Source organism: Odontesthes bonariensis, chromosome 18 (genome assembly GCF_027942865.1).
Source record: "Odontesthes bonariensis isolate fOdoBon6 chromosome 18, fOdoBon6.hap1, whole genome shotgun sequence".
In the NCBI taxonomy this organism is placed as follows: Eukaryota; Metazoa; Chordata; class Actinopteri; order Atheriniformes; family Atherinopsidae; genus Odontesthes; species Odontesthes bonariensis.
The window spans coordinates 18878023-18905021 of record NC_134523.1 but is presented as its reverse complement, the minus strand read 5'-3'; the positions used below and the strand labels follow the sequence as shown (position 1 = coordinate 18905021).

The window sequence follows — 26999 nt, the reverse complement described above, 5'->3', positions numbered from 1 at the left end:
TTCAAGACCGATTTTATAAGATTTTTTTAAATGATTGTGTACTGATCCTTCCTACAGGGTAAGAGCAAGGTGCTGGTTTGTTTGTGGGTCATTTTCTTGAAATATAGGCTACGGAAGAACCCCTACATTTTAATAATAAAATTCCATCTGTCCTCTTTGTGTCCCTTTGACCCTGTTCCGTGAAACTTGGGTGTAAACACCTATGTTTCTAACACTAAAGTGTTCATACTTTTAGTTTTGGATGAAAAATTATATCAAAATGTCACATTTCGTACAATATTTTGAGTCTCTTTGTGGCAGAACAGCTTGGTGTAAATTTGATAGAGAAATCGCTGTTGATCCTCCATGAGCTCCATACTTAAATATAATCTTGCATTATCCCTAAGGACAAATACCTTAAAAAAGGATAGCATTTACATGTGGTATTCATAGTAGGAATCACATGACACAGGCTGTTGAGTGTTGCCTTTAAAAAGCATGCTCTTCCCTAAAAAGAGGACCCTCCCGGATCAGATTGCTTTTCTGGTGGTAATTGTCCCCACAGCAGACAATATGTGTGTATATATAAAGATGAATCTATAAATATAGATATATCTATATATAGGGATAGATAAATGTATATATCGATAGATAGAGAGTTATGGAGATGTATTTATAGTAAATCAATTTTTTATCTTGAGAAAAATCACAAGAAAATGGGAAAACTCTAAATGGAGTGTGGTTGAATTTCTCCATAAAAGGCTGCTCGCCCGAAAATTTAGTCTCATTCACTCTATTGGTGAAAATGCATGTCAATCATATCGATGCTCTTAGCTGATTGGTCGGTTTCAGATCGTCTCCCTTCCTGTCGTTTGCGCCTTGCGCACTCCCTTTCCTCGTGCCACCCAGAACCTTCCAGGCTACTGCTGTCCGACACACGTTGTCAAAATGATGGGCCAGCAGGTTTTAGTGCTCAGTAAGTACTGAAATGTATTTTAATGTATGCTTTTAAATTTTTTATCTAACCTGGTGGCTGCTGGGTCTCGCAGCTCTGTCTAGTTTAATCCTTCTTACAGTCAGAGCGGGTCGGCTGCGACACAAAGCCGGGAGAAGCTAAGCATGTGCTAACTTAGCTACAACTGTTAGTACCACACCATACAGCCAAGTAGCGGCTCCATCCGGTTGGCTTTAGAACCGTGAGCCCTTGCTATATGCTACCATACACATGCATACTACCACAGCTCCACCCAGTCGGTTTTAGCATCTTTAGCTCATGTGTTCTTATGAGGCGGAGAGCGTGTGGATGCTATGCTAACTTTAGCTAAGTTTTCCCGTTACTCAGCATAAACCCTCCGCTAGAAGGTTAGCAAGCACCAAGATGGATTTTCTTACTGCAGTTTATGTGGTGTACAGCTGAGGAACTCGAAGTTAATATAAAACGAAGTTTGTGTGTGTTGCTAATGTTAGTCTCCAGCTATAACACCGCCTGTAATATGTCTGCAGTTTAACTTACAGATGACATCCGTAAGACAGTATGTGAATGATGGTATGTTGGGACATGTAAGACAGTGGATTCGTTGTTTGTAACGCCTACTGTTTTAGATAAAAGCAATACATTTTTATGATAAAAGATTCTGGATTTTAAAAAAAAATTGTGTGAGGGATGCTTTCAGCGTTAGTTGCTATGATGGAAAATTTGGACTGGAAAATTAATATTTTGGATTTATTTCTGCATTCACTTTATTCACTACTTTTTTTATTATTATTATTACAGAGAGATTAAAGATGGAGAGTTATTGTGAGAGCAAAAAATAGCTTTTCTTCTTGAAATGGACATTGAATTATTTAATATACCAATCTCTTCTTTTCTTTTAATAGTTTCAGGTCTGAAAAATGTTTGTCAAGTACCTTTTGTCATGTTTTAGTAAAGATATTGGGAGATTATTTGATCTTCGTCTTAAAGGTGGGGTAGGGGATCTTTTTCTGGAACATTTTTTTTTTTACATATTGCTTGAAATACTCTTCACACTCCCATTGCAACCAATTAATTAAAAGTTTTGACACAAATATGAAAAGTTTTAGTGGCCTCTAGAATGTACAATCTAGGAAAAACAGTATCCAATCATACTGAACGGACCGTTAACAATGATTGGATTCTGATGCCGTCTATCAAACTGCAATCTGCTCCTCCCTCCCCCTCCTTCCCCCTGTGCGCGTACCCTGCTCCGTGAACGAATTACGCGTCCAGAAGCTTGGCAGGAAGCTAAACTAGAGCCAGCTTGGCTAGCACCTAGCATTATTAAACGTATAGTTAGCATATACTAAATACTAAATACGGCAACGATCGACACTTGCTGTCAGAACAGCGCTCATGCACCTTCGTGCACGTTCATGTACTCTAGAGGCGTGCCTTCGGGGGGAAAGTGAAGAACAGGGTTGGGACTTTTTACCTGTGTATTTTCAAAATGCAGCTTCGCTGGACTCAAAATCCAGGATCTCCTACCCTACCTTTTAAACAATCCATTAAAACTATTAGTTACTGCTGTTACTAGTGTTGGCATAGTGAGAGTTTACTGTGTAAAGATTCGTAATTAACCATTTATTCACCTTGTCCCGAGACATTTGTTTATATTCTGTTTTGTTATGTCTGTTGTTTTTATTTTTTTAATTGACAGAAAAGATCAATAAAATCATTCTCAATTTAATCAATGATTAAGATATCTATAAGTGGTTCTTCTCATTAGGTGTTAAGCTAACTTTTACCTCCTCCTGTTATTACTCAGACTTGTTGTAGCATTTAGATATTAGTTCTCACATAAAGGGGCAGTTTATCTAAATTCCTGTCATGCCGATGTTAACTACCTCTTTTTTGTCGCCTCTCTGTAGACCAAAATATGAAAAGAGAGTCCGGACGTAAAGTCCAGACTGGAAACATCAACGCTGCAAAGGTTAGTGTCTGCTGGAACACTTTGTTTTAGTTCCTTTCCCTTAAAGGTCTCTGTCCTTAAAAACCCAGTGTTTTCTAACTGTCTGAAGTGGTGGAGTGTGAGGCAGCAATTCAGTCTTTGAGTCTGGACAAATAGTCTCTTAACTTAGTAACCTGGATGTGTCTAAGTAGCAGGTGCGATCAGAGCAGTAAGAATTCTCAAGGAAAGGAGCTTTAGAGCTACGTTTCGTATCTCTTTTAGCATAGGAAACAGTATTCCTCATGAAAGAAAGGAGATCAAGTTTTGTTTATATTTTTCCATTGAAATAAGTTTTAGTCTTGTGAATAAATATGAGGGCAGGAGGGAGAGTGTGAGCAACCTGCAACATCATCTGTCACTGTTGTGCATTTTGTTATCCCTTTTATAGATTTCCATCCTTGATGATAAAGTAATATATTATACTAATATGAAATGTATGAAGTAGCCTCAATGTTACATGTGATAAGATGGCAGTAGATGAGTATCTAAAGCACTTTGTAGAATATTTACTGTTCAGGTTGTTACTAGGAGTTCAGGATCAGTGTCTTCTGTTGAAGCTGCAGAAGGCACTGACAGAAAGGGGGGGAAGTAAAAAAGCATAATATGTGTGGTGTCTTACAGCTTCTATAATGGGAACAACAATAGATTGAAGCAGAAAAGTGCTCAAAGAAAGAGTAGAGACTCAGCAAGTTTGTAGATGTGGTGTCGACTGAGTTAGAATTGAATCACTGCTGTGAACAGAACCAATTTTTATCAGGTCAGTTATTGAGTCCTTTGTACACTCCAGAGCAGTCCAGGTCTCTGTTTATGCTGCATCGATAAATTGGTATCCTGAAGTAGGGCTGGGCGATATAGTAAAAAGTCATATCACGATATATATATATATAGATATAGATATATATATATATTTTTTTTTTATCGGTCGATATCGATATATATCACGATATAAAACAAATCACTATTTTGTGAATTTTAAACGTTCCCTGTTACTCTTAATTGAGAGTTAATGATATCAGAAGGTTCATTTTTAATTAAATATTTATTTTCTGTTAAAGTTGAACTTGACATGTGGCACTATACAACTGTTTCAGATAAATACAGAACAGGTATTTTAAACTGACCGGTCAACTGTTTGCTCTCCAGCAGCGGTTGTCTCTCTTGCTGTTCGGGAGCTCTTTCCCGACGTCTCAGCTGATGTAGACATCCCTCACAAACGTAGTAAACTTACTCAGTTACTTGTATAAGAAACACACAGGAAACATGTTGCTCTGAACTCACTCGCTTCAGTGAGGAGGTGCAGCTCTCTTTATTAAACATTGACCGGGAACACAAATGCAATGCATATGTGCGGGTAAAGATTGTCTACAGTGACAGACATTGCACTCTAACATCAACTAATCAAAAAAAAGTTTTCCTTCTCTGTGCTCAAACGGGTGGCGCTGCTTCAGGTGATGAAACAGATTACTGGTGAGGTGTCTGAGGCTAATGGAGAAAATGGAGAAAAAGGCCTCTGAGTTCATTGAGTTCAAATTCTTTGGGCTCGTCCCTGTATCAGGCACGGAGTACAAGAGGCTTCAAGTAAACAGTTAACACATACTAAATAAGGAAAGATTTGAAGCAAAAGACTTCATCGGCTACTAGTACGTATGGCCTTGAGTATGCATACACCATCTCTTGGCTAGATGCCCGGACATGACACAGGCTGTTGAGTGTTGCCTTTAAAAAGCATGCTCTTCCCTAAAAAGAGGACCCTCCCGGATCAGATGCATCTTTTCTGTAAATTCGAGACGGACCTGACGACAGAAATAAAGATTTCTTTGTTCGAGTAAGTCCGTGTCAGCAGACTTCTTCACCACTCATTTCTACATCGGCTCGGCGACCTTCCCTCATATTTACTACACTGGTATTCCCCGTCCTTGTCGGAAAATGCCTTCGACGTAACCCACTACTCTGTTTCGTATCAGACTCACGGCTTAGTAGGCTGAGTTATGTGAGGATTCTATGCAAACTCAGGACCCATTTACGTGGGAGGAGATCCCGGTAATCACCGACCTGCGTCTCTGTGTCCAACACTGCGCGGTCCAGGCCACGGGAAAGGTGCTGGGGAATATGGTTCTGCGTTTCCTTTTTTATTGGCAAGTTCGTCGGATTCAGGTGTCAATATGTCATCGCCTTCCTACTCTGCATTATTCTCGCCTTCTTCGACCCCAGTTTCACTCATTTTCTCCTCCTTTTTCCAACTTATTTTTTTTCTTTCTCTTCACCCTCTCAGTCTCTCTCTGCAACTGCAGCCATTCTGCTCACAATAGGGAAGTGGGCGTGTCCTACCTGCAGACGCTGATACTGTTGCTGTGTTTACTTTTGCCATGTGATAGCTTATCGAATGTAGGTCACGAGCAGATTATCGAGATCGATCAAAATTTTATCGCGACCCCGATTTGAGATCAAATTATCGCCCAGCCCTATCCTGAAGCTCGTTGTCAGGTTTTTATTGGCTGCCAGCAGTCCTACGAGAGGAGGTCCATCATTAGTCTCCTCGTGTTGTTCTGTCACATTACCTGCCCCGGTTTTGACTGAGATCCCACTTGGTCATCACTTATAACTTAAAGATACCTGTTGGTAGTTCAGTGTCTAACATTGCTGTTTATTTCAGACCATTGCAGATGTGATCAGGACCTGCCTCGGCCCGCGGGCCATGATGAAGGTCAGATAACTTACATATGCTCTACACTTTCAGTCATATGGATTGTCTTATACATCGGCGCAAGCCAACACACGTTTCTGTTTATTTGTGTAGATGTTACTCGATCCCATGGGAGGGATTGTGATGACTAATGATGGAAACGCCATCCTCAGAGAGGTTAGATGCATCTTAAACGGTCACTTTCCATCACACTCCAATGTAATTTGGCTATCAATATGGGAGTGTCCTTGTTTGAATGCTAACCTGCATTTCCATGGCAACAGATTCAGGTGCAGCATCCCGCAGCCAAGTCGATGATTGAGATCAGCCGCACGCAGGATGAAGAGGTGGGAGACGGGACCACTTCAGTCATCATACTGGGTGAGATGATTGATTGATTTTCATTTTTATTTATTAAGACGTGGGCTGGTCCTTCACAGACAAGAGGTCTCTCATGATCTAACGACTGTCTCTCCTTCTGCTTGCGTGTCTGCATCTCAGCCGGAGAGATGTTGTCTGTAGCTGAACAGTTTCTGGAGCAGCAGATGCATCCGACAGTAATCATCAGCGCCTACAGACAGGCTCTGGAGGACATGCTGGAAATTCTGAAGGAAGTCAGGTATTCTTTAAGCCGTCTCAGAGTTTTTGGTCCTGAGCTTGCAGCCTGCTATCACTGGATTACTGTTAAACCTTAGAAGAACAGACCCTCGTATTTTTAATCCATTCTTTTTAAATGATAAAACCTACATCTTTCACTTCTTCTGCTCCTACCAGACGAAACAGTAAACCAAACCTTAAACATAACATTAAACCCTCATGAAGCAGGATTAGAGGTTAACTTACTGAAATAGATTTAATGTGTGATCAGTGGAAATTGTACTCCTCCCACTGCAGCACCCCAGTAGACACATCAGACCGCTCCATGATGCTGAAGATTGTCCATTCTGCCATCAATACCAAAGCTCTGAGCCGCTGGTCAGAGCTGGCCTGCGGCATTGCGTTGGACGCCGTTCGTACAGTGGAGCTGGAAGAGAACGGACGTAAAGAGATCGACATCAAGAAGTACGCCAAGGTGGAGAAGGTACGACTATCACACCGCCTCCTATTGCTTCTCAGACCTCACTGTTCACTTTAAATTGCTCACGTTGGAGACATAAGCCTTTTACCGTCAGTGAAATCACAGCAAGTGATTTGAACTTCCTCGTCTGTCATTTCTCATGATTCTAGGTTCCAGGTGGGTTCATTGAGGACTCATGTGTGCTGAAAGGAGTGATGGTGAACAAAGATGTGACACACCCGAGGATGAAACGGATGATCAAAAACCCCCGAATCGTCCTGCTGGACTGTTCTCTGGAGTACAAGAAGGGGGAGAGCCAGGTACAGCATGCTGTGTAACACGCTGTCGCATCCTCTGTCACGCTTGCACTGCTGTATGTAACGCTCGCTGTGTTCCTGCAGACTGACATAGAGATCAGTAAGGAGGAAGACTTTGCCAGGATCCTGCAGATGGAGGAAGAATACATCCAGCAGATCTGTGAGGACATCATCCGGCTCAAACCAGACCTGATCTTCACAGAGAAAGGCATCTCGGGTATGTTGCATTTATCAGAACTGAACTACAGCGGTATGGGCGCCCTGTTACTGCTCAACTTGTGTTTAACAAGTCAGCCCGTTTGCATTTTATTTTTTCTTCTGTTTACACTCAGATCTGGCCCAGCACTACCTGGTCAAGGCAAACATCACCGCCATCCGCCGTGTGAGGAAGACTGATAACAACCGCATTGCCAGGTACACAGGTTTTATTTTGTGAAAACGACTCTCAGCCGACAATATAAGCAGCAACACGTCTTTAAACCCACTTTTTCTTGTCAGGGCATGTGGGGCTCGCATCGCAAGCCGGACAGACGAGCTTCGTGAGGAAGACATCGGTTTGGGGGCGGGGCTGTTTGAGGTGAAGAAGATCGGAGACGAGTATTTCACCTTCGTCACCGAGTGTAAAGACCCCAAAGCCTGCACCATCCTGCTGAGAGGAGCTAGCAAAGAGATTCTGGCGGTAAGAACACCGGCCTGCTGATCGATTGACCGATCAACCGGGTTAATCTGTTCAGTCTGTAACGCTGTCGGTTGTCTGCAGGAGGTGGAGAGGAACCTACAGGACGCCATGCAGGTGTGTCGTAATGTGCTGCTCGAACCCTTCCTGCTGCCGGGTGGTGGCGCCGTAGAAATGGCCATTTCAAAGCGACTGACAGAGCGTTCCCGAGCTATTACTGGTATCGAACAGTGGCCGTATCGTGCTGTAGCCCAGGCCCTGGAGGTCATCCCCCAAACCCTGATCCAGAACTGTGGAGCCTCCACCATTCGTGTTCTGACATCACTGAGGGTACAAGAAAACTTTATTCATTATTTCTGTCATTATGAACTCTTAGTCTTAGTGAGCATCTTTCAGGCACCAACACTTCATTTAACCTCAGCTGAGCAGTGAAAGGGTTCATCAGCAGGTTGAAACAGCTGTGTTCTGATGCAGCACCTGTTTGATTAATGTTTGTGTGTGTGTGTGTGTGTGTGTGTGTGTGTGTGTGTGTGTGTGTGTGTTCAGGCCAAACACACTCAGGAAAACAGTCTGAATTGGGGTGTTGACGGAGAGACCGGATGTCTGTGTGACATGTCAGCTATGGGAATCTGGGAGCCGCTGGCCGTTAAAGCTCAGACCTACAAGACTGCCGTTGAGGTCAGAACTGCAGAACTACGGTGATCCATTCTGATCCTTACTTATCAATACTGATACTGACAGGCCTCCGTTCTGTTCTCGTGTGTTTTGCAGACGGCCATCTTGTTGCTGCGTATCGACGACATCGTCTCTGGCCACAAGAAGAAAGACAAAGACGAGCAGATGGGAGGTCCGGGAGCAGAATAGACCCACCGAGGTCCAGGTTGACCCAGAAAAACATCAGAGTCACTCCAGCAGTGTGTTTGTGTGTGTATATGAATGTGTGGGGACCAGAAGACTCAATGAAACTTAATAAAAATGAAGTTCAGAACCTGATCCTCGTCTCCTGTTTCTTTTGTTCATCTTTTTCTCATCTCTTTAAGCTTTCCTACTAAGATGTCTGACTGATTTTAACCTGAAGCTGTTTCTCAATTTGATTCAAAATGTCTGTGCAGTGAAACGTTAAAGACACTCTCACAGCAATAAGCTGTACTGGTGATGGTGCAGTAAAACTGTGCATGAGGAATATACATTTTAAAGGAACACATTTCTGTCATGTGACTATAAAAACATTTTCACTCTTTAAAGTCCAATATTTGGTACTTTTTAATTGAATTGAGTAAATATTCCCCACAGACAGAAGCAAAAACAAATAAGCCTGACAATTAACATTTGTAAAAAAAAAAAAATTCTCTCAAAATTAGGCCTCATGTTGCTGGAGACAATTAACACATTTATTCTTGCAGCAAGGAGACAAGTCCGCACAACATCAGCAAGCTGTCCCTGAGTTAAAATAAAATGATACTATCACTATTTACTAGCCACACAATGTTATGAGAACTAAAAGATAGGAGGAACCCTCCCCCCATCATATAGTACAGCTTTTCTCAGTATAACAGGATTTTCTAACATTTCCCTCCTGTTTATGCTGTTGTTTTCCAACAACATTCATTGTGGTTATTAGAGTAACTATTACTACTTTTAACTACTAAGAAAATGCTGGAACTTTAGTTTGGTTGATGTCAGGTAAAGGACCAGAGGAGACAGCAGCCGTTACCTCTACAGCGAATGAACAGATGGACACGGATATTTTGGATATTTTTCTTGTTTCGTCAGTCAAAAGGAGGTTTGATGATGCTGAGGTCATACAGGATGATAATGCATCTCAGCACGGAGCAAAGAGCGTTCAAACTTTTCTTTGGTGATGGTGGAAACAGGAAAAAAAGTTCCGTGACAAGACCCCATCCTACTGAGGTGATCCGTCAGCTCCTTTACAAGAAACATCTTTTTAGTTGATTTACCCTCTTGAAGGAGTTTTATAATCCTTTCTATTGTTTAAAAAAAAGCAAACTATTTTAGTTTTACTTTATTATTTGTTGTTTTCTTTCTTTTGTATCTTTGTCTACTTTCTCCTCTTTTCACTGCCCTAGTTCCTTTGTTTCCCCTGTCAGGTTGAGCATTAATATATTTTTTAATCTATATTTTAACAATAAACATATAAATTAAATAGTACTTAAGCATCAGTGGGAGCTTTGTATCCATAAAGGTTCCCTTGGCAAGGTAAATGTGTGTTTTTTTTTTTAAAAAAGCTAACTAAGAGCTGATTCCATATTTTTTCCCCCTCTGCTTCATCTGAAAAGAGGAAAAACTGCAAATTACAACAATTTTATTAAAGTCTTTGAGGTTTGTTTGATAAAACCAGAATTTTCAGACATCAGAATAAAACATTTGTGTCATATTTGTGTTTATTTTGTTGTCTTCAGTAAAAAAAAAAAAAAAAAAGCTGAATGTGTATCTCAGTGCGATTATTCCATCATTTCGGCCAGAAGATGAACTCCAATTCTCTTTTTAAGATTGTGCGCGCGGGCGGGGCCTCTCCGCGGTCAGCTGACACGAAGGAAGCAGATCACGTGACCCGCCGCACAGCTCGGTCGCAACAACAGAGATGGCGGCGGCTGCAGTGAAGGCGCAGAGCGGCGGAGTTTGCGTGATTTTACTTGCTTGTGTCTTCATTTTGCGTCAAAGTTTGGTCCAAGGAGCAGAGACGTACAGAAGAAAGGTAAGAAACGACGTGAACCAGGAAATGTTTTAAATGAGTCACTTGGAGAGAAGAACAACAGGAAGAAAAGGCAGGAAGTGAAAGTATCGATTAGTCTTGAACGTCAAACTTCAGACCTACAACGGTTTAAATCTTTGAATCCTTTCATCTTTAATTTTTTCCTTAAAGTGCAAATTATTGTTTTAATATGGAGCAAATGTCTTTTTAATGTAGCTGTTCCACCCTTTTTTATATAGTGATAATATTATTGAACGTTGTTGTATTTATAGAAAACTTCTTAAATAGTCATTTTAAACTGAATATTAGATAGATAGATAGATGGATACTTTATTAATCCAGAGGGAAATTTAAGGAAACAATATGTAATCTGATGTACTTTACGTAGTGTCTCAGTTTCAGATTAAATTTATGGTCAGATTGTAGAATTTGTCTGAGTTGGTTTAATCAAATTTGTTATTGCTTCAGGTCTGACTTTTTTAAACTTGAATAATGAGCCTTTTCATTAATTAGCTGTTTGAATATATCTCAAACCTTTTAATCATGTAAAAATGAAGACGTTTAACAGATCTGTCAATTAACAGACTGATCAAACAGTCTTTAATCAACAGATTTAATCCGATTACCCATCGATGTTTTAAAGCCCTTTGTTTTATCTGATTGAAACACTTTTTTTCACAGTTTTGTTCACAGTCATGTGACCTGCTTCTACTGAATAAATACCAGTAATCTTATCAGGAAACATCTCCAAACATTTAAAGTTCTCCACGTTGATTAAAAAATCTTTTTTGATAAAGTGAAATGACTTTCACATGATCATGTGTTTATGATCATGAAAATGTGTTTCTTCTTCGTGCCCCTCCCCCCCCCCCCCCCCAGCTGTCTGTGGATATAAACCCAAACTCAACCTTAGATCCCCCTCCTGGTGGTGACCTGCTGCATGTCAGAGCTGTGGGAGGTAACGACACGCTGCACTTCCTGTTCTGCAGCCAGGGGGCGCCAACGCTGCTGATCGTCCACACCAACACTTCTTCCTCTACTGTCAAGGTCTGACGTTTTTCTTTTCTTTCCTTTATGTTTTAGATGTAAAACAGTCAGCAGCTGCAGTCACAATAAGAATCTTCTATAGTTTCAGCTTCTCATTTCCCTCCCATTTTGCTCATGTATTAACACCATGGCATTGTGTATTTCAGGGTCTCAAAACTTAATTTTGCTTTATGATAGTCATTTTCTCACCCAGTTTCTAGTGAAAATCCAGCCTATCATCTTCAAACGCCTTGGTTTGAAAGCAAAATGTGGCCACAACAAAGCATTGGTGTTAAAATGCATGTAAATAGATGGTTTAAAGGCATACTTTGTACTTTTTTACTTCTTAGATTGAAATAACACTTGTATTTTGTCCTCTTATCCTAACATGGGCAACCTGCTTTGTTGTCAGAATGTAAACAGTGAATATGCAGACAATAAAGAGGTCAAGAACTGAGTTTATCTCAAGATCACGGCAGAAAAAGCTAAATTTATGAGGTTGCAGGTTGTATTTATTATGCAGAGTAATGTTGCGTTCGATGTACGTCAGAAGTGGGATGTTGGAGTTTGTGTGAAATCAGAGCAAGCTTATATATATATATGTATATATACATATACATATATATATATATATATACATTTCATACAGTGCTTTACAGTGAGATACAGAAAAGTAAAAGATTAGAAAAAGGGAATTAAATAACCGCAGGTTGAAAATTTGTTCTGATTTCTGAGCTGTCAGCGAATGCAGCATTAGCAAAGGAACGTCAATACAGAAGTGAGAAAGAGACATTAAAATAAAACCAAACATGCAGGTTGTTTCACAACCGTTACATTTAAAGACAAACATGTGCACACCTCCACACCATAAAATGGGAAGCTGCTTTGTTGGCAGATTTATGAGAAAGTCCACTCTCAGCCGACGTTTTTGTTCTTCGGTTTGAACTGATCACTGGTTTATAGTTCTCACAGCTGCAAGTCCTCTGGGAGGTAGTCAAGTTAAATCACCTTTATTTAGAAAGCACAGTTAGAACAACAGGGTGCTTGCGTAAGTCTTGTATGGAATTTTGAAGCACTGTTTTCCAGACCTTGAAAAGTCTTGAATTTTTCTGTGAAAGTCTTAATAAAGTATGGAAAATAAATGTATGGTAGAATTTTACAGTATGCTCAAAGGCATTGTGAAATGAGAAATAGGAAGGTAGGCTATAAAACTATAATTTTACTAACTGGTCACGTACTGTATTAGCCTAATGGGATGAGATGTGAGTGAAGAGACTGAATTCTACATATAATCATCCATCCATTCATTTTTTTTTTATAGATAGTTTTTGTGACACTTGTTTGATGTGAAATTCATGTACTTGTGATTTTCATGTTTTGAAACGTTTTCATCAGTAAAAGCATAATTTACTGTGAATAATGCATTTGTTCATTGAATACTAGCCTATAAAAATGAACATTTCTAATAAACACAGTTGGTACAATCTCAACCAATTAAGTAGGCAGTAGGCACACAAGTTACAAGTACATAAAGTTAAGGTCTTGGGGGAAAAAAGTATCAGTTTTAAAAAAAGTCTGGAATTTTAATTTGGAAAAAGAGCAAGCACCCTGGAACAACCAAGGTTGCAGGGATAAAACAGTTAGTGGGTGTACCTGCATTAAAAAAAAAACATATTTTGTATTTGGTAAAGAAAAGGCTGTTTGTCAGTTTGAATATCAGGGGGTTGAAATATTCTGATACTCGTGTATCTGAACAGGGATCTTTGTTTTACTTTTCAGGTGAACTGGCCTGAGTTTTTGGCTCATAACACCAGCGGCAGCCTGACGGTGGAGCCACAGAGCAGCGTCCTGTACAGCACCGCCGTCGTCTTCAGCCGGGTCAGGAACGTCTGCCAGTCCACCTTAAATCTTTACGGACAGGTGTGTGTCTCTGTGGGATAACTCTTTGTTTTTGTGTCTCTCAGCTCTTGGAGTACGATGACGTCAACAACACGGCCGAGCCGACCTCAGACTTTTTTCCTCCGTATGAGCTGCAAAATTTCAACTGGTCTCGCCTCAGCCTGAACGGTTCTATGGCTCTGCTGTGCGGTGCCGACCCAACCTTCAGGAACGGATCGCTCTGCCTGCAGGTCTGTTGCTATGGTGATGAGTCACAAAAGTTCCTTGGAATTAGAATAACTGTTTGACTGAATGAATCACGTTTGATTCCATCAGCAACAGTTAATACCTTTTCTGTTTAATTATTATTTTTTTTTTTTTACAGTTGTCAGTGTTTGACTCGGAGGGGCGTTTCGAGTCGTGGCCCCGCCTCCTGCATTCTGCTAACTCCTCCCAGGTAGATGTATGGCTTGATGGCATTTTGCCACGGTCGAATAACTCCAGGTTCCTGTTGGAGCTGCAATCGGTGGGCGGAGCTTATCCTCTGAGCAGAGTGGATGTTCAGCAGTCCATCGATGACGAGTTCACACCTTCAATATTTAAGGTGATAAACAATTAATTATATTGTGCTTAAGAAACCACAATGGATGATGTTTATGGAGAAAAAAACCCATAATGTCACAAAAAGAGAGGAAAATTAATTTAAAGGTTATTACGCTAACTTTCCATGACATTAAAAACCAAAGAGCGGGTCTAAAACTGACAATCGTTCTGATCTGAGAGCGGATCAGGTTTAAAAAGTTTTTTGTTCAGACATCAGCATGTTTAAAATCATCTTGAATACACGTCCGCAGCTCATTTGATGTCTTTTTTTTCTCCGTTTTCCTCTGATGTTAACAACTCTGTCTGATTGGGATTGGCAGTTCAAGCCGTTCTGTTTTTGCAGCTTCAGTCACCAGCAAGACCAGTTTGAACCAGTTAAAACACTGCACTCGATGCAGCTGTTTCATTTATAGTCGTTTTGTTTCCTCCATTTTGTGGGATTTGCTTCAGTGAAAGACCATCAGGGTTCCACACATGATAACACAGGCTGCTGTCTGACCTCTCAGGTGTCTCAGTGGGTGTCGTCAATGAATGGCAGCTCAGATGTCCTTGGTTTTGTCCAGTGGAAGCCGGTGGCGTACCGCCGGCCCCATCCGGTTCTAGAGGACGCCATGCCATGCCGTCACTCTGACCCACAATCGCAGAGCGGGGAAGCGACCACAGCTTCGTCCAGTCTCATCCGAGCCTTCTACTCGAAACCTGAAGCGATGGGGCTGAATGTGAGCTTCGGCCTCGCTGGAGATCCGTTCTATAACAAGACCATGTTCCTCAGCTGGTCTGTACGCTCTGTTGTCATGTCCCGTTAATCAATCAAATCCGATCAATCAATAAACGCATGTGTTCCGTGTCTCCTTCAGGACGATGCTGGTGGGCGTCGGCTCTCCTCCCGTTGACTTCTTCTCTCCGATGATTGTTACCATCATGGTGGTGGCTATGGGGACTCCCATGATCCTCCTGCTGGTGGGCGGAGTCTGCATCTGCCTCCATAAAAGAAAGGCGGCCTCATCGGCCACCTACGAGCCAATCAACTGACAGCTGAGTGAGAGACCAGAGACTCTTTTAAATGTTAAGTTTTAGAAAAACTTAACGGACGGGTGAAACCACCATCACGGTTCAGCCTTTTATGGTGCATCCGGTTAATTCAGCAGGAGACACAGAGATGGTCTTTTTTTTTTTCAAATCAGAAGCGGGATTATCGGAGCATTCGATGGAACTCACAACTGACGGCATTTGTTGTATTTGATTAGGTTTTTGGCTTTTTTATGAAAAGAAATTTATGACCATTTCACTGAATTGTAAAATTTTAAAACTGATGTTTTTGAGTGTTTCTCACGTTTGGAGTCAAACCAACAGTCCATCTCAGATCTCACTTCCCCTCTGTGGCTCTGAGCTCTTTTACTGAAGATGTAAACCTTTGATGCACCTCACATCTATTTATTGTAACGTAATAAGGCAGTTTGTTTGCAAACAGCTGCTTGCTTTAGTTCTTGGGAACTTTTTGGGAGTAAGTGTTGCATTTGTCGGGGGACTATCTTCAGCAGCGGATGAACCTGCTTTCAGTGCTGCTGCGTTTCGTGGCAGCAGGATGGTGTGTAAATAAACTACAGTCTGTGTAGATGAACTGAGTGGTTTCATTATCGATTTAAACATCACAGAAACAATGACATCATCTTGACTGGACCTGCTCTGGGTCGACCAATCAGAATGCAAGAAAAGCGACAGGTGAAAACAAACTGACACAAGCTTATTTCTACATCAGCGTTTTGCAGATTTAATCATTTCTTTTGTTCTTTTGCTGAGCTGATTTGACCTAAATGTTTCATTTGAATAAAATACGCAATATGTAAATTGTCATAGATTATGCCCCATAATTATACAGGAGAATATGTTTGTTACATATTCACACAGTTTCAGTTTACTCCAGTAGCTTGTCTTTAAGCTTTCTGTTGGTTTGTGGGTCATCAACTGAAAGAGGAAGTAAAACGCTGTAAAGTAAAACTTACCGAAAACAGAAGCACATGGTCAACCTTTCTCTGTTTTTATGGTAGCTGCCTTACAGTTGGGGAGTGTAACATCACTCATTAGGACAAATCTTTAGCGTGAGCCCTGCATTTGTACAGCCTTTTTGTAATGTTAAGGGGCCACAAAGAGGTCAAGCATTTTGTAAGGCAAGCCGGTGTGGTGTAAAGTTGTAAACCAAAGTTGTAAATCGCGGTATCTCAGCCCCTGGGGAGTTTCAGGCCCAGAAATGAAAGTCCTCACAATTATCCACCTCTGAGGTGGAACATTCAAGCATAGATAAACGCCTGTTTGATACATTACACGATGACATGATCAATCTGTTAAAGCGATGCGTTTCAGTTGATAAAACGTAGTGAGGCTACATGACCTCATGATTTGTTGGATTTCTATAGAAAGCAAATGCTTGTTTGTGTTTTTTTTTTTTTTTACACTACGAATGTAGTTCAGACTTGTGTTGGGTTGAAAGTTACAATTAAATACGACCAAGTCTGACCTGGTAAGATTTCCGCTGCAATTTGATACAGAAAAGCACCGGTGCATGTTTGAGAGGAACCTGAACATGAAAAAAGTGAAACGTCAACACCCTTCAGAGCCTCAATAAGAAATAAATTGAAATAAAAACTAATTTTAAAGAACACGACCAACAACCACACCAAGTGGAACTGTAAACAAGTTTAAAATGTTAAATATAACAAAATATTGAAAAAAAGTCACACCTTTAAGAGAATAAATTCCTGAAATGTAGAAAGATGAAAAGAAATGTAAAACAATGTGAAGAAAATGCCTAAAATTAGTGACGTCTTATAAAGAGCCTTTTTTTTTTCTGGTTATTTTTTTCCTCAATAATTAATGCGTGACTGACAAAGGGTGCCGTTTCAGTCGGTCAGGCACCAACACCACAAATATCTTCACCTGGAAGCAAAAAGTCTTTATTAGTCCATTTGCCACCTCAAAATTAAACACTGTAAACGTGTTTTATACATTGCTGCAGGGTCAGTATGCTGCACTTCTATGTTTCATGGACCACGTGAAAACTGACTCTCCACACTTCAATACATATAACAGACTCATATTTCCACCATGGTTTCTACTTGTTTATTCACCGTTTAAGCAGCAATCCGAGTCCTGAATGATCACACCGCAGACTGGAGAATGGGCTCTGCCTGCTGATCATCTGACAAACCGATGAACTCATTGGCACAACAGCAGCAGAAGGAAAAACTATCTTTCTCATATTGCAGTTGAACTTTGTGTCACATGTGGATGAAAATGGCTGCTGAATGTTTTCAGCTTCTCTTCAGTTTATTTAGTCTGAAACTTCACAGAGAAACAAAAGCAGAAAATATACCAAACTATTATGTACAATAAAATCATCTCGACATTGTCTTTATATGCTGATGCTTTTAAAGACGCTCGTACGTTTGACCTTCAGCTGTTGAAAGAAACACTTTGCACAATAATATGAGGAAAGATTCACATCGGAATGAGTCTAAAACTTTCTAACCAATCAGAGGAGCGTAAGATGATGAAATCCTTATTCTTTGTTAAGTTTGGGACAGGAACCAATCAGAGCCCAGTAAGTTGTGATGTCAGCCAATCAGGAGAAGGATAGAGCTCTTCACACTTTAACATAAAACTAAATCTAACTTACAGGTTTAACTTAATTTTTTCATCAGATTGAGAATCTGTACCATCACCAGGCATAATTTAATTTGGTGTTTTACCAAGTAAAGATTAATATTGTGACAAATAAATGAAAAATAAAAAAATAATGGACCTTCTGGATCACGTCAGACCAGTTCAGATCACAGACAGGATGAAAAGAAGGACAACATGACAGCTCCATGAAGTGAAGCCAAAACAAGTCAAACGAGGGCTGCCATCTTGTCTTGTGATGTAATTTCCAACCAGACGATTCCTGCTTGTGACGTCACTGCAGCGCACACTCTGACTGGACATAACAAGACCAAGATGTAGCCCTCATTTCTAAAATTTCTTATTTCTTTTCATTCAGTCCAAGTACAGTTTGAGCCTCCCTCCAAGTTTTCTTTTCTGTTTTTCTCGGGCTTTATTGGTGAATCACAAACTTTCTGAGTCACCGTTTCATCGCTTCCTGATTTCACTTTAAACTTTGAGCACTATAATACATTTTAAAGTTTGTCATCATGATGTGTCTGAGTGTTTTAGTGTCCGTTTGAGATTTTAACCTGGAAAGAAGCAGCCGCTGGTGAAGATGAACATTAATTGATGAATAATTGAGCTGTAAATCTCAAAGGTCCCTCTGCCTCTTCGTCACGTTTACCAACTCATTTTAAATAAAGTTCAGGTTGAAAACATCAAACAGTTCTCTGCAGGTTTATCCTCAGTCCAAAGCGAATCTTGATCAGTTTTCACTCCACCTGCTGTTAAAATACTGCCAAGGGATAAAAACCAGGTTAAGTCCTGGTCCCGGAGTGTGCGGCGTTCTAGATGGATTCTATCTGGCGGCGGACCTTTTCGGAGGCGAGGCGATCGAGCCAGCGCTGCCGGACCACCACCAGCACAGCGAAGACAGCCGTCAGACCCAACATCACTGCCTCGAACTTCCAGAAGAGATGTTCCTCCATCAAAGTGGAGCGACAGCTGGGAGGAGGGGGAGGAGAGTTAGCACCTACATCAGATTTATCAAACTCTCGGCTGTTTGAATTGTTTCACTTCCTGTGCTCTGAGGCATTGGACCTGTCAGAGTCTGAGCTGCAATAAACTGCTGGACTAAATAAATTGTGCCGCTTGTCTCAGCCTCATGGTCGCATGCTGTTCCAACGATACGGGAAACCGAAGCTGAAAAGTACATGATCACATACATGATAAGTCTGAACTCATCTCAACTCAACTTTTAGCTAAATGTATTATTTCTAAATAAAAGCTCCTTGATTGTATTAAAAAGCAGCAGAACGAGCAGCTCTGAACTTCACTGACTGATCTCATTCTCGGAGAGGAAACAGGTGTGGGATTGTAGGCCTGAACTTGGTTCCAGTGATGATCAATAACTGACCTCTTGTACTCTTCTCTGCTTGACTTGGTGCAGTTGATCCTCTCGACATATCCTGTATGTTTGCAGGCCAACTGCGACCTCTGAAACAAACACACATTAATCACATTAATGTCGTCAGGTGGTGCCGAGCAGAGCTGGTTTCTGTTTAGATCGAGTTTCTGGTCTGAAAAGTCTTAGGAGTCATTATGGAATCCTTTAGGTGTGCTGGTTGTTTGATGGCGGCTGACGTAAGCAGCAGAAGACGACAGCTTCTGCTCAGTATTTTCAATATCCACGACGGTTTCATTTTCAAAGTAACTTGTCAAAAACATCTGTCTTGGCCGTTAACAGTTCACAGCAATGTCTTTATGCATCCAAACAGCTGAAGTGTCACCTCTGAGGAAAATACACCATGAAATCAATGAAAAAGCTGCACCAAACATAATTTAAAGGAAGTAGGAAATCCAAGAATCTGTCTGCTCCTGCTTGGATGAGTCATAGAGACGGGCCTGTTTACTCACTTGTGGTTCCAACTCAGCTATTTTGCAAAGGTATCAGCTGAACAACACAAGCCAAGTTACAAAAACTTGGCAATACAAAACCAAAGCACAAAGAGCACAAACAGGAGCGGAGTTGCTTTGGCACTCGCTGATGTGCATTTGGACGACAACATGAAGCTTAAGACTGATCTCTGACAAGACCATGAGTGGAGACGTGTCCCTATTTCTCTCTGAAACTGTGAGCTGGGTTCCATTAGCTCAACAGAAACTCATCTGGAAAAATTATCATCTGACAACAGCCACTCCACCACAGCAGTCCCACTGTTACAGCCAATCGGTGAGTGGAGCTACTGACACTCAAAACTGTGCCACAGGACATATCTGGCATATATATACATGCAAGTCCAGGCTTTTGAACATCATGTTTACTCATTTAGCATCGGCAGCTGTTTAACAGCAGTGAACAAAAACTAAAGGCTTCAATTAAAGAACGCCAAGGAGCCTGGATTGGTTCTGTGAAACACAAATAAAGCTATAAAACCAATACAGTATAAATGTTTTGTCTATAGGAACATCATTAAAAAGACTTTTAATGAAGCATTCAAGGAAACAAATCTGAATCGACTTTATTTAACAACATGATTAAGTCTTTTTTATTCCTTATAAGGATATAAAACTGGTTCAGTTTACTTACTGAGTTGAAGTCGCTGCAGCGGACACACTCGTCCAACACTATAAACTCCTCCAGCTGCCAGCAGGGGGCGACCACAGGCTTCACTGCTGCCGCAGAGGATGGACAACAGGCGTCAGATGACAAAAACCATTTACATTTTCCAAGTTTAAACACAACAGTTGTGTTTGAGGTGTCAAACGTAGCTTGGTCGTACCTGTTGTTTTCTCTTCGCTCAGCAGAGCTGCTCCGAACACTCTGAAAAAACAAAAAGAGCATTAAACATCTGCAGCTCATCCAGAACGCTGCTGCTAGTTTTAACTCGGACAAAGAGATCTGAACACATCACCCCAGTTTTTTAATCTTTACACTGGATTCCAGTCACTCACAGAATAGATTTTAAAAGCCTGCTGATGGTTTACAAATCCCAGAACGGTTTAGGCCCAAAATACATCTGTGACATGTTCAGAGAATATAAACCCAGCAGAGCTCTTAGATCCAAGGACTCAGGTCAGCTGGTCCAGTCCAGAATCCAGACTAAACATGGAGAAGCTGTTATGCTGCCAACAAGTGGAACAAACTGCCAGTGGAGATTAAACTTTCACCAAATGTAGACATTTTTAAATCCAGGTTAAAAACATTTCTGTTCTCATGTGTCTATGCATGAAATCTGCATGATATTTTAAAATTCATTTAAACTGTTTTTATTTGTTTCTCTTTATATTCTTTTATGTATTTTTAATGCTTCTTCCACTTCCTGCTGCAATGCCTTTATTTTATGTAAAGCACTTTGAATTGTTTTGTACATAAAATGTGCTTTATAAATAAATTTGATTTGATTTGAACAACACATCTAGGCATCAAACATCCACCTAGTTTTGGACTTTGTCAGCTGTTTTTCTCCATCTTTGCTGTTAGTTCTGTTTCTGGTCACCAACCGCTCCACCTCCTTCTCTATGTGTGCAGAGCCTGGTGAAACTCATAAGAAGACTGGAAGTTGAAATTGCTGCTAACAGATTCCCACCACATAATGAATTTAGAGTCGGGATACTTCAGGTTTAATAGTACAGGCTGATGTTAAAATTGCAACACAATAAATTAGAGGAGTCTTTCAAAGTCAAGTCAAGTGCTAAGAGGGTTTTCAAATCAAACACAATGAAACCTAAATTACAGCATAAAACCACTACAACCCTCCGTAATAATGAAAAAAAAAAAAAAAAGCCTCTTCAGAAGGGCAACCATCTATTTTTAACAACAGCTAGAGCTTTAAAGACTAACCTTAAGGAGACAAAGCCCCAGAATAGAGCATGGAGGATGAGGACTCGGGGTCGACAACAGGCGACAACTGGGATCCGACAGTCACTCTCCATCAGTCTGCTTCTCCACCAGGACGTCACCGCAGCCACCCTGACACTACTGCAGCTGGTTAATGACCAGTTACTGACTGGTTCTGGACCAGTGTACAGCCTGACTCAAATAGTTTGCCGTCTGTCTGTTTACATGGTGCTCACTCTGGACAAAGGGCTTTAAGGCAACAGGAAGCTGAATCCTGAAAGATAAAACGGATCAGTCGATCAATAAGTCAGATTTGTTCTACACATTATCATCCTGTTACTCAACAACATTTTCACTTTTAAAACATTCAATCTGACCCTTATTTCAAATGTTTACTGAATGTTTAGTCATTAAATTATTGGCAGATAGTGGCTGAAAGTAACAAAAGTTTTTGTAAAACAAAGAATAAGTATGTTATGTAAGTTTATATAACGACAACAGTGTACTCAGAGGATTTTTCTTTCTTCTACCTTGGGACCTAAATTTCTCTGTTGATTATTATAATATTTCAGCAATTTTATGGCTTTTACTGAAAAAAAACAAAAACAAGTACGAGATAGAAAATTAACTTGATGGTGAATTGGAATATGGATTAGTATTCTATAGTCTTAAAACATCTAACAAACTGTCTATTTCTAATAATCAGCTGACTGCAGGTAATCGATCGATCAATGATGCCGAACAAACTCAAAACAAAGATATCAGGCGTTAGCAGGGCAGCTATCTGGCTAACGTGACTTATGAAAGTAAAACAGACTATTTAGCACATTTTCAAAATAAGAGTTATGGTTTGTCATAAACACCACGACATAGTAATGCTAACATCCTGCAAAAGCTTTACTGCCTGTTAACATTTTGTTAACCCACTGAGACGAGCTAACGTTAGCTGAGCTGAGCTCAACTCCAAATACTCACCGTACTCCGCTGAAATAGTCGCCATTTTGGAACCAACGTGAGAAATGAGAAGAGGAAAGGCCGTTTTAATACGGGCGATGACAAACTGACCTTTAAAGTTAGTGGTTAAAGACCGGCGAGCTGATTAAATTCACCTACTGTCACCGGACGTGTTCATGGCCTCACACCAATACAATAATGTTAGAAAAAAATAGAAAAAGAATAAACCGAGTATCAATTCCGGTACGATGTCTTCACAATAAAAGCTTTTTCTGAATCGAAGCTAGTTTTTAGCTAAACCGATTTTTCCTTTTTAAAACAAAAAAACAACAACTTATTTTTCTTCAATTAAAGTAACACTGTATAACAAAAGCAAGAGCTGTGTTCGCATTGTTGGCACAAAGTCGAGCATTTAACCTACAGTGTTGGACTTTTCTTCTCCTGGGCATGTCCAACTGAGAAGAGACCCCAGGGCAGACCCAGAACCCGCTGGAGGGAATGTATATCCATGTGTCCCCTGGCCCTGGGACACATCTGGAGCCCTGGGTGGAGCTCAAGAGTTTTACGACGGAGAGGATGACCTGTTGTCCGGAAGATAATGGATAGATGGATGGAAATTTGACAAACTTTTTGCTAATTGGCTCACATTTATGGGATGTAACACTACTTTTATAAAATAAATAAATAAATATCGCTATGAGCCCTGCAAATGTACATCATGCATTCATTTTTTATTGTTTTCGTCATGTTGAAAAAGTCTACAAATATGCCAAGCATTCATGAAGCAAAACGATGTGGTGTGGGGCTGGAAACTAAAGCTGTGGACTGTGTTACCTCATCCCTTCAGCACTGTAAAGCAGTTTCAAGCCCATGAATGTCCATGACAAAAGTGAACGTTCAGAACCAGGCAATAGCAAAGATTTTTAAGGTCCACAAACTTCTGTTGTTTTGCTTTAAATGCTCAAACTCAAGCATTTATTTATTATACCCTTACTGGTAAACCATGTTATTTTTGTACATACTTTTCCCCTATTGGTAATTTTTCTTGCTTTGTTAATTTTTGTATTTAGCTTCTTTATCCTTGCACTGCATCCACCTTGCTGCCTGCTGCTGTGACAAAACAACTCCAAATAAAGTACCTATCTGTCTATCTTAACATATTCAAGAGAGTATATTGTTCTTCTGTGGGTTTTCTCAGAGCACTCCGGTTTCATCCCACCGTCCATTTACTTGTATATCTAATTATTCTGTGATTTTAAAGTGGCACTGGACAGGTCTCCCCTGGCTGTGACCCTGAGCAGATAAAGCCAGGAAAGGGATGGAAAGATTAATATATAATTCTATGTGTAAGTACAAGATGATATAATGAATGTGATATTTATTTATTTTGAAGGTTGAAGGCTGCCACTTCCTTTAGTTTCTTTTGCCTGCTGGAAATGTAAATGTTGACAAGGCAGAAAAAACGTCATCAATGTTTCCGCACCGCCGCCCGATGGCGTTAGTGTTTATTACAGTCTCAAATCAAAAGTCACCGCTAACTGCTCATCAACACAGATTTTTATTCATGATACAACACGAAATTTTATTTCGTTTGACTTTTGCACTCGTGAGGTTCAATAAACGCCCAGCATCCACCCAGAGAAGTTTCATATTGTAAATAATGAGCAACTTGATGCTAAATAATTGAATGTGCAACTCAAATAAAAGACAAAACTAACACAAATCTTCACACAAACCTTTATTTTTAATTAATCTAGAGAAAATTCAGCTGCCATTTTAAAAACAAAGCCTGTTTGCAGGTGTTCGTCGCTCTTCATTCAGATGCTGTGAAGAAAGAAATGTGAACACCTGGAACCACGAGGGCATGGACACACCTGACCGGATGAAATCTTCTGGCTTTTCCACCAGCTCCGCCCCCAACAGAACTTCTCCAGGTTACACTGAAATTGGTGCAGCACAGAGTTAGAGTCCCCTCAGTTTATACGCTGTGAGACACAATTATACATGCTTATAAAACTCAATTAGTTATGGTGATTTGATTTGACCAAACTGAAACAGGTTTGGGCCACAGCTGATGTGCTGTGGAGCTGGAACACAGACACAGAACCAAAAAGATCGTTTGTAATTTGTAAAAAAGATTGATGGAACTGACAGCTGGAGGGGTGTCAGTCCACCTCCTTGTCACGGCCGAGGTGCCCTTGAGCAAGGCACCGTACCCCCATTCTCCCCGGGCGCTGTGAATGGCTGCCCACTGCTCCAGTGTATGGCATCTATTTCTATGAGTGTGTGACCCTGTGCATGTGTGTATCTACAGGTGCCAACCTGGATGGGTTAAAAGCGGGGGACTAATTTCATCTGTATGCATGACCAATAAATCGGATCTTAATCTTAATCTCTGTTGTTGATATTTACCAGGATTGTGACTCTTCGTCGCTTCAGGCGTCGGCAGATTCCAGGAAGTCGCCTTAAGCCATTCTTCTTTAGAGATATTATAATGTTTGACTGAGAGTTCACAGAAACTTTATCCTGAAAAGAAAAAAGAGAGATCATTTAAATGATGCCAACCTCTGTCTGATCAGCAGATTCTGGACACACAACAGACGGATCCTGAAATGCCAGAAATGTGTTTTTTCTTTATCCCATTTAAAAAAAAAAAGCTTAATTTTCTTATTCGTGGTCCTATTAGGCTGTTATACTGTGAAACATTGTGTAGTTTAGTGGAACGATATCCTCTTTGTTTTTGGTTTCATTGCTGTGTCTCACACAGACATTTAGAGGCCTTAACAAAGTTCCACGAGGAGGTCTTATAAGATTTGAACTTCTAAATGTGGAAGGTGTTGGGGTCTTGAAATGGATTCTGGTTCTGGTTTAGTCTTTCTTTGTTATCACCACTTTGATAGTCTCTGCCCCTACCGGCAGCGTCACAGAGGCAAGAGAAGGTAAAAAAATTCTCACCACCATAATTTGTTATTGATTCATACAAATTATGGAGGATAACACCATCAGCTGTCTGGCTGACCAACAATGTCAGTGCTAATGCATTAGGACAGGATCCCACAGGGGGGAGTTCTGGTCCGCCCCAGGTTGGATCCATCAGATCAACACCCAGCTCCACCTCAGAAATCCTCTCTTATGAATTTAGAAAGGCTACACAGAACAAGCATGATCACTTAGATATGTGAAAATGTAGTTGGATCACAGGGAAGGCCAGAGTTGTTGTACAATATCAAGGAATTAGCAACTTATTTAACCTGATAATGGTTTTGGACCCAGTCAGCTGGACTGCTGTTTGCTGTTTTAACAAACAGACAAATTGAGAATCCTTCAGGACTGAGATGTGATGTTCAATTCAACCTGACATTTTTCATTAAACAAACTGACACCACAGACAATGTGTTAACATTACAGCTGCTCGGTGAGCTTCAACCCAACTCGAGAACAGTCAAATCGTGGTTGTTGTTTTTTTCTTCCCAGCACGCACCTGTCCTACCTGCTGAGGTGGTGTTGCAGGAGTGAAGTCTGGCAGACTGCAGTCGGCCCTCTGCAGAGAGCAGACCAGCAGCAGAAACACTGCGCACACATTCAGCTTCATCTGTCAACCAGTCTATCAATCAATAGGCATCCAAAGCTTTCTGATTCTTCTTGGAAAACAAACAGCAGCTGAGCAAAGAAACAGACAAAAAAATGTAACAGAAGGGAAAACAATAATCCTCTTAGTCTGGTTTAAGAGTCACATGACCACATGATGACATCAAACTGATCCCCTTCAATGAATCACTGACACATCATAGGTGCAGCATCATAGACAACATGTCTACGCACTGCACTGTTTCTGCTGGAGGAAAAACCAGAATCACTGATCAATAATCGATCACTCATACAAACTTTATCACAAAGCCCACAATTTAAAGAGAAGAAAATGAGTATTTCTTTATGTGAACATGTGCGTGAACACGTTAATAAACAGCTGTGGAACCCAGCCTCGTGACATCAGAAACATATTATAGTCATCACGCCTTCCAACAACCTCAAAACTTTCTTACTCTGCCGCATGAATTTTAAACTACTTTTTCCGATGATGCTGTACAGGCTGCATTCCGATAAACTATTAAATTCTTTTAACTTCTGTTTTATATTCTATTCTTGTACTTCAGCCATCCCCCAACTTAATGGTTTGCAGTCAACTAAGGATTGTGAGGAAAAACTCCAAGCTAACGTGGACATGTTGTGGAGCCCAAGAAGCTGAGAATTCCCGTGAGCCGTGTGGCAATAATCAGTATCAGAATCTGAAAAATGTATTGATCCCGGAGAAAACTGCTCAAGCTACAACTGCACAACATACACTCGGCGACATATGTATTAAAACCAAAATAACAATAGTTAAAAGAATTGTTAGCTAAAATGAAAATGAAAAATTAAGTGAAATAAAATAAGGAATGTAGAGCTCTACATAAGAATTTGTAGTGAAAAGTGGTTTTGTGTCTTTGACTCTTAGATTTTGAGCCAGATTGATTAAAACATATATTATATATATATTATATTATAAGTAATATAAAGCATAATATATAATAATAGAAGTCATTTGTTTTTACTTATTCTTCTCTTTATTTATTACCTGCTGCAAAGCACTTTGGTACACCGTAAGGATTGTCTGTAAAGCGCTGCAT

At 40.5% G+C, this 26999-nt stretch overlaps 3 protein-coding genes across 4 annotated transcripts; 2 read left to right on the top strand and 1 right to left on the bottom strand.

Annotated features, from left to right (window-relative positions):
- The first annotated feature begins 855 nt into the window (after window positions 1–855).
- Window positions 856–8671, top strand: cct3 (chaperonin containing TCP1, subunit 3 (gamma)). Its single transcript, XM_075449109.1, has 14 exons — window positions 856–955; window positions 2866–2927; window positions 5599–5649; window positions 5743–5805; window positions 5913–6009; window positions 6130–6247; window positions 6523–6709; window positions 6856–7005; window positions 7087–7219; window positions 7335–7416; window positions 7501–7681; window positions 7763–8008; window positions 8225–8356; window positions 8450–8671. The coding sequence occupies exons 1-14, from the start codon at window positions 928–930 to the stop codon at window positions 8540–8542; spliced, it is 1623 nt and encodes a 540-aa protein (XP_075305224.1). The 5' UTR covers window positions 856–927; the 3' UTR covers window positions 8543–8671.
- Window positions 8672–10250: 1579 nt separating this feature from the next.
- Window positions 10251–15519, top strand: glmp (glycosylated lysosomal membrane protein). Its single transcript, XM_075449118.1, has 7 exons — window positions 10251–10394; window positions 11271–11438; window positions 13197–13295; window positions 13382–13546; window positions 13681–13899; window positions 14405–14673; window positions 14756–15519. Exons 1-7 carry the CDS (start codon window positions 10281–10283, stop codon window positions 14928–14930), a joined length of 1209 nt encoding a protein of 402 aa, XP_075305233.1. The 5' UTR covers window positions 10251–10280; the 3' UTR covers window positions 14931–15519.
- Window positions 15520–16704: 1185 nt separating this feature from the next.
- On the bottom strand, window positions 16705–22544 carry jtb (jumping translocation breakpoint). Of its 2 annotated transcripts, none has more exons than XM_075449126.1 (6): window positions 22354–22544; window positions 21382–21652; window positions 20321–20361; window positions 20128–20213; window positions 18955–19034; window positions 16705–18542 (listed from the first exon to the last, which is right to left on the bottom strand). In XM_075449126.1, exons 2-6 carry the CDS (start codon window positions 21471–21473, stop codon window positions 18386–18388), a joined length of 456 nt encoding a protein of 151 aa, XP_075305241.1. In that variant the 5' UTR covers window positions 21474–21652; window positions 22354–22544; the 3' UTR covers window positions 16705–18385. The 2 variants fall into 2 exon arrangements, with proteins under 2 accessions (XP_075305241.1, XP_075305242.1); XM_075449127.1 differs by having other exon boundaries at window positions 20128–20210.
- Window positions 22545–26999: the final 4455 nt, after the last annotated feature.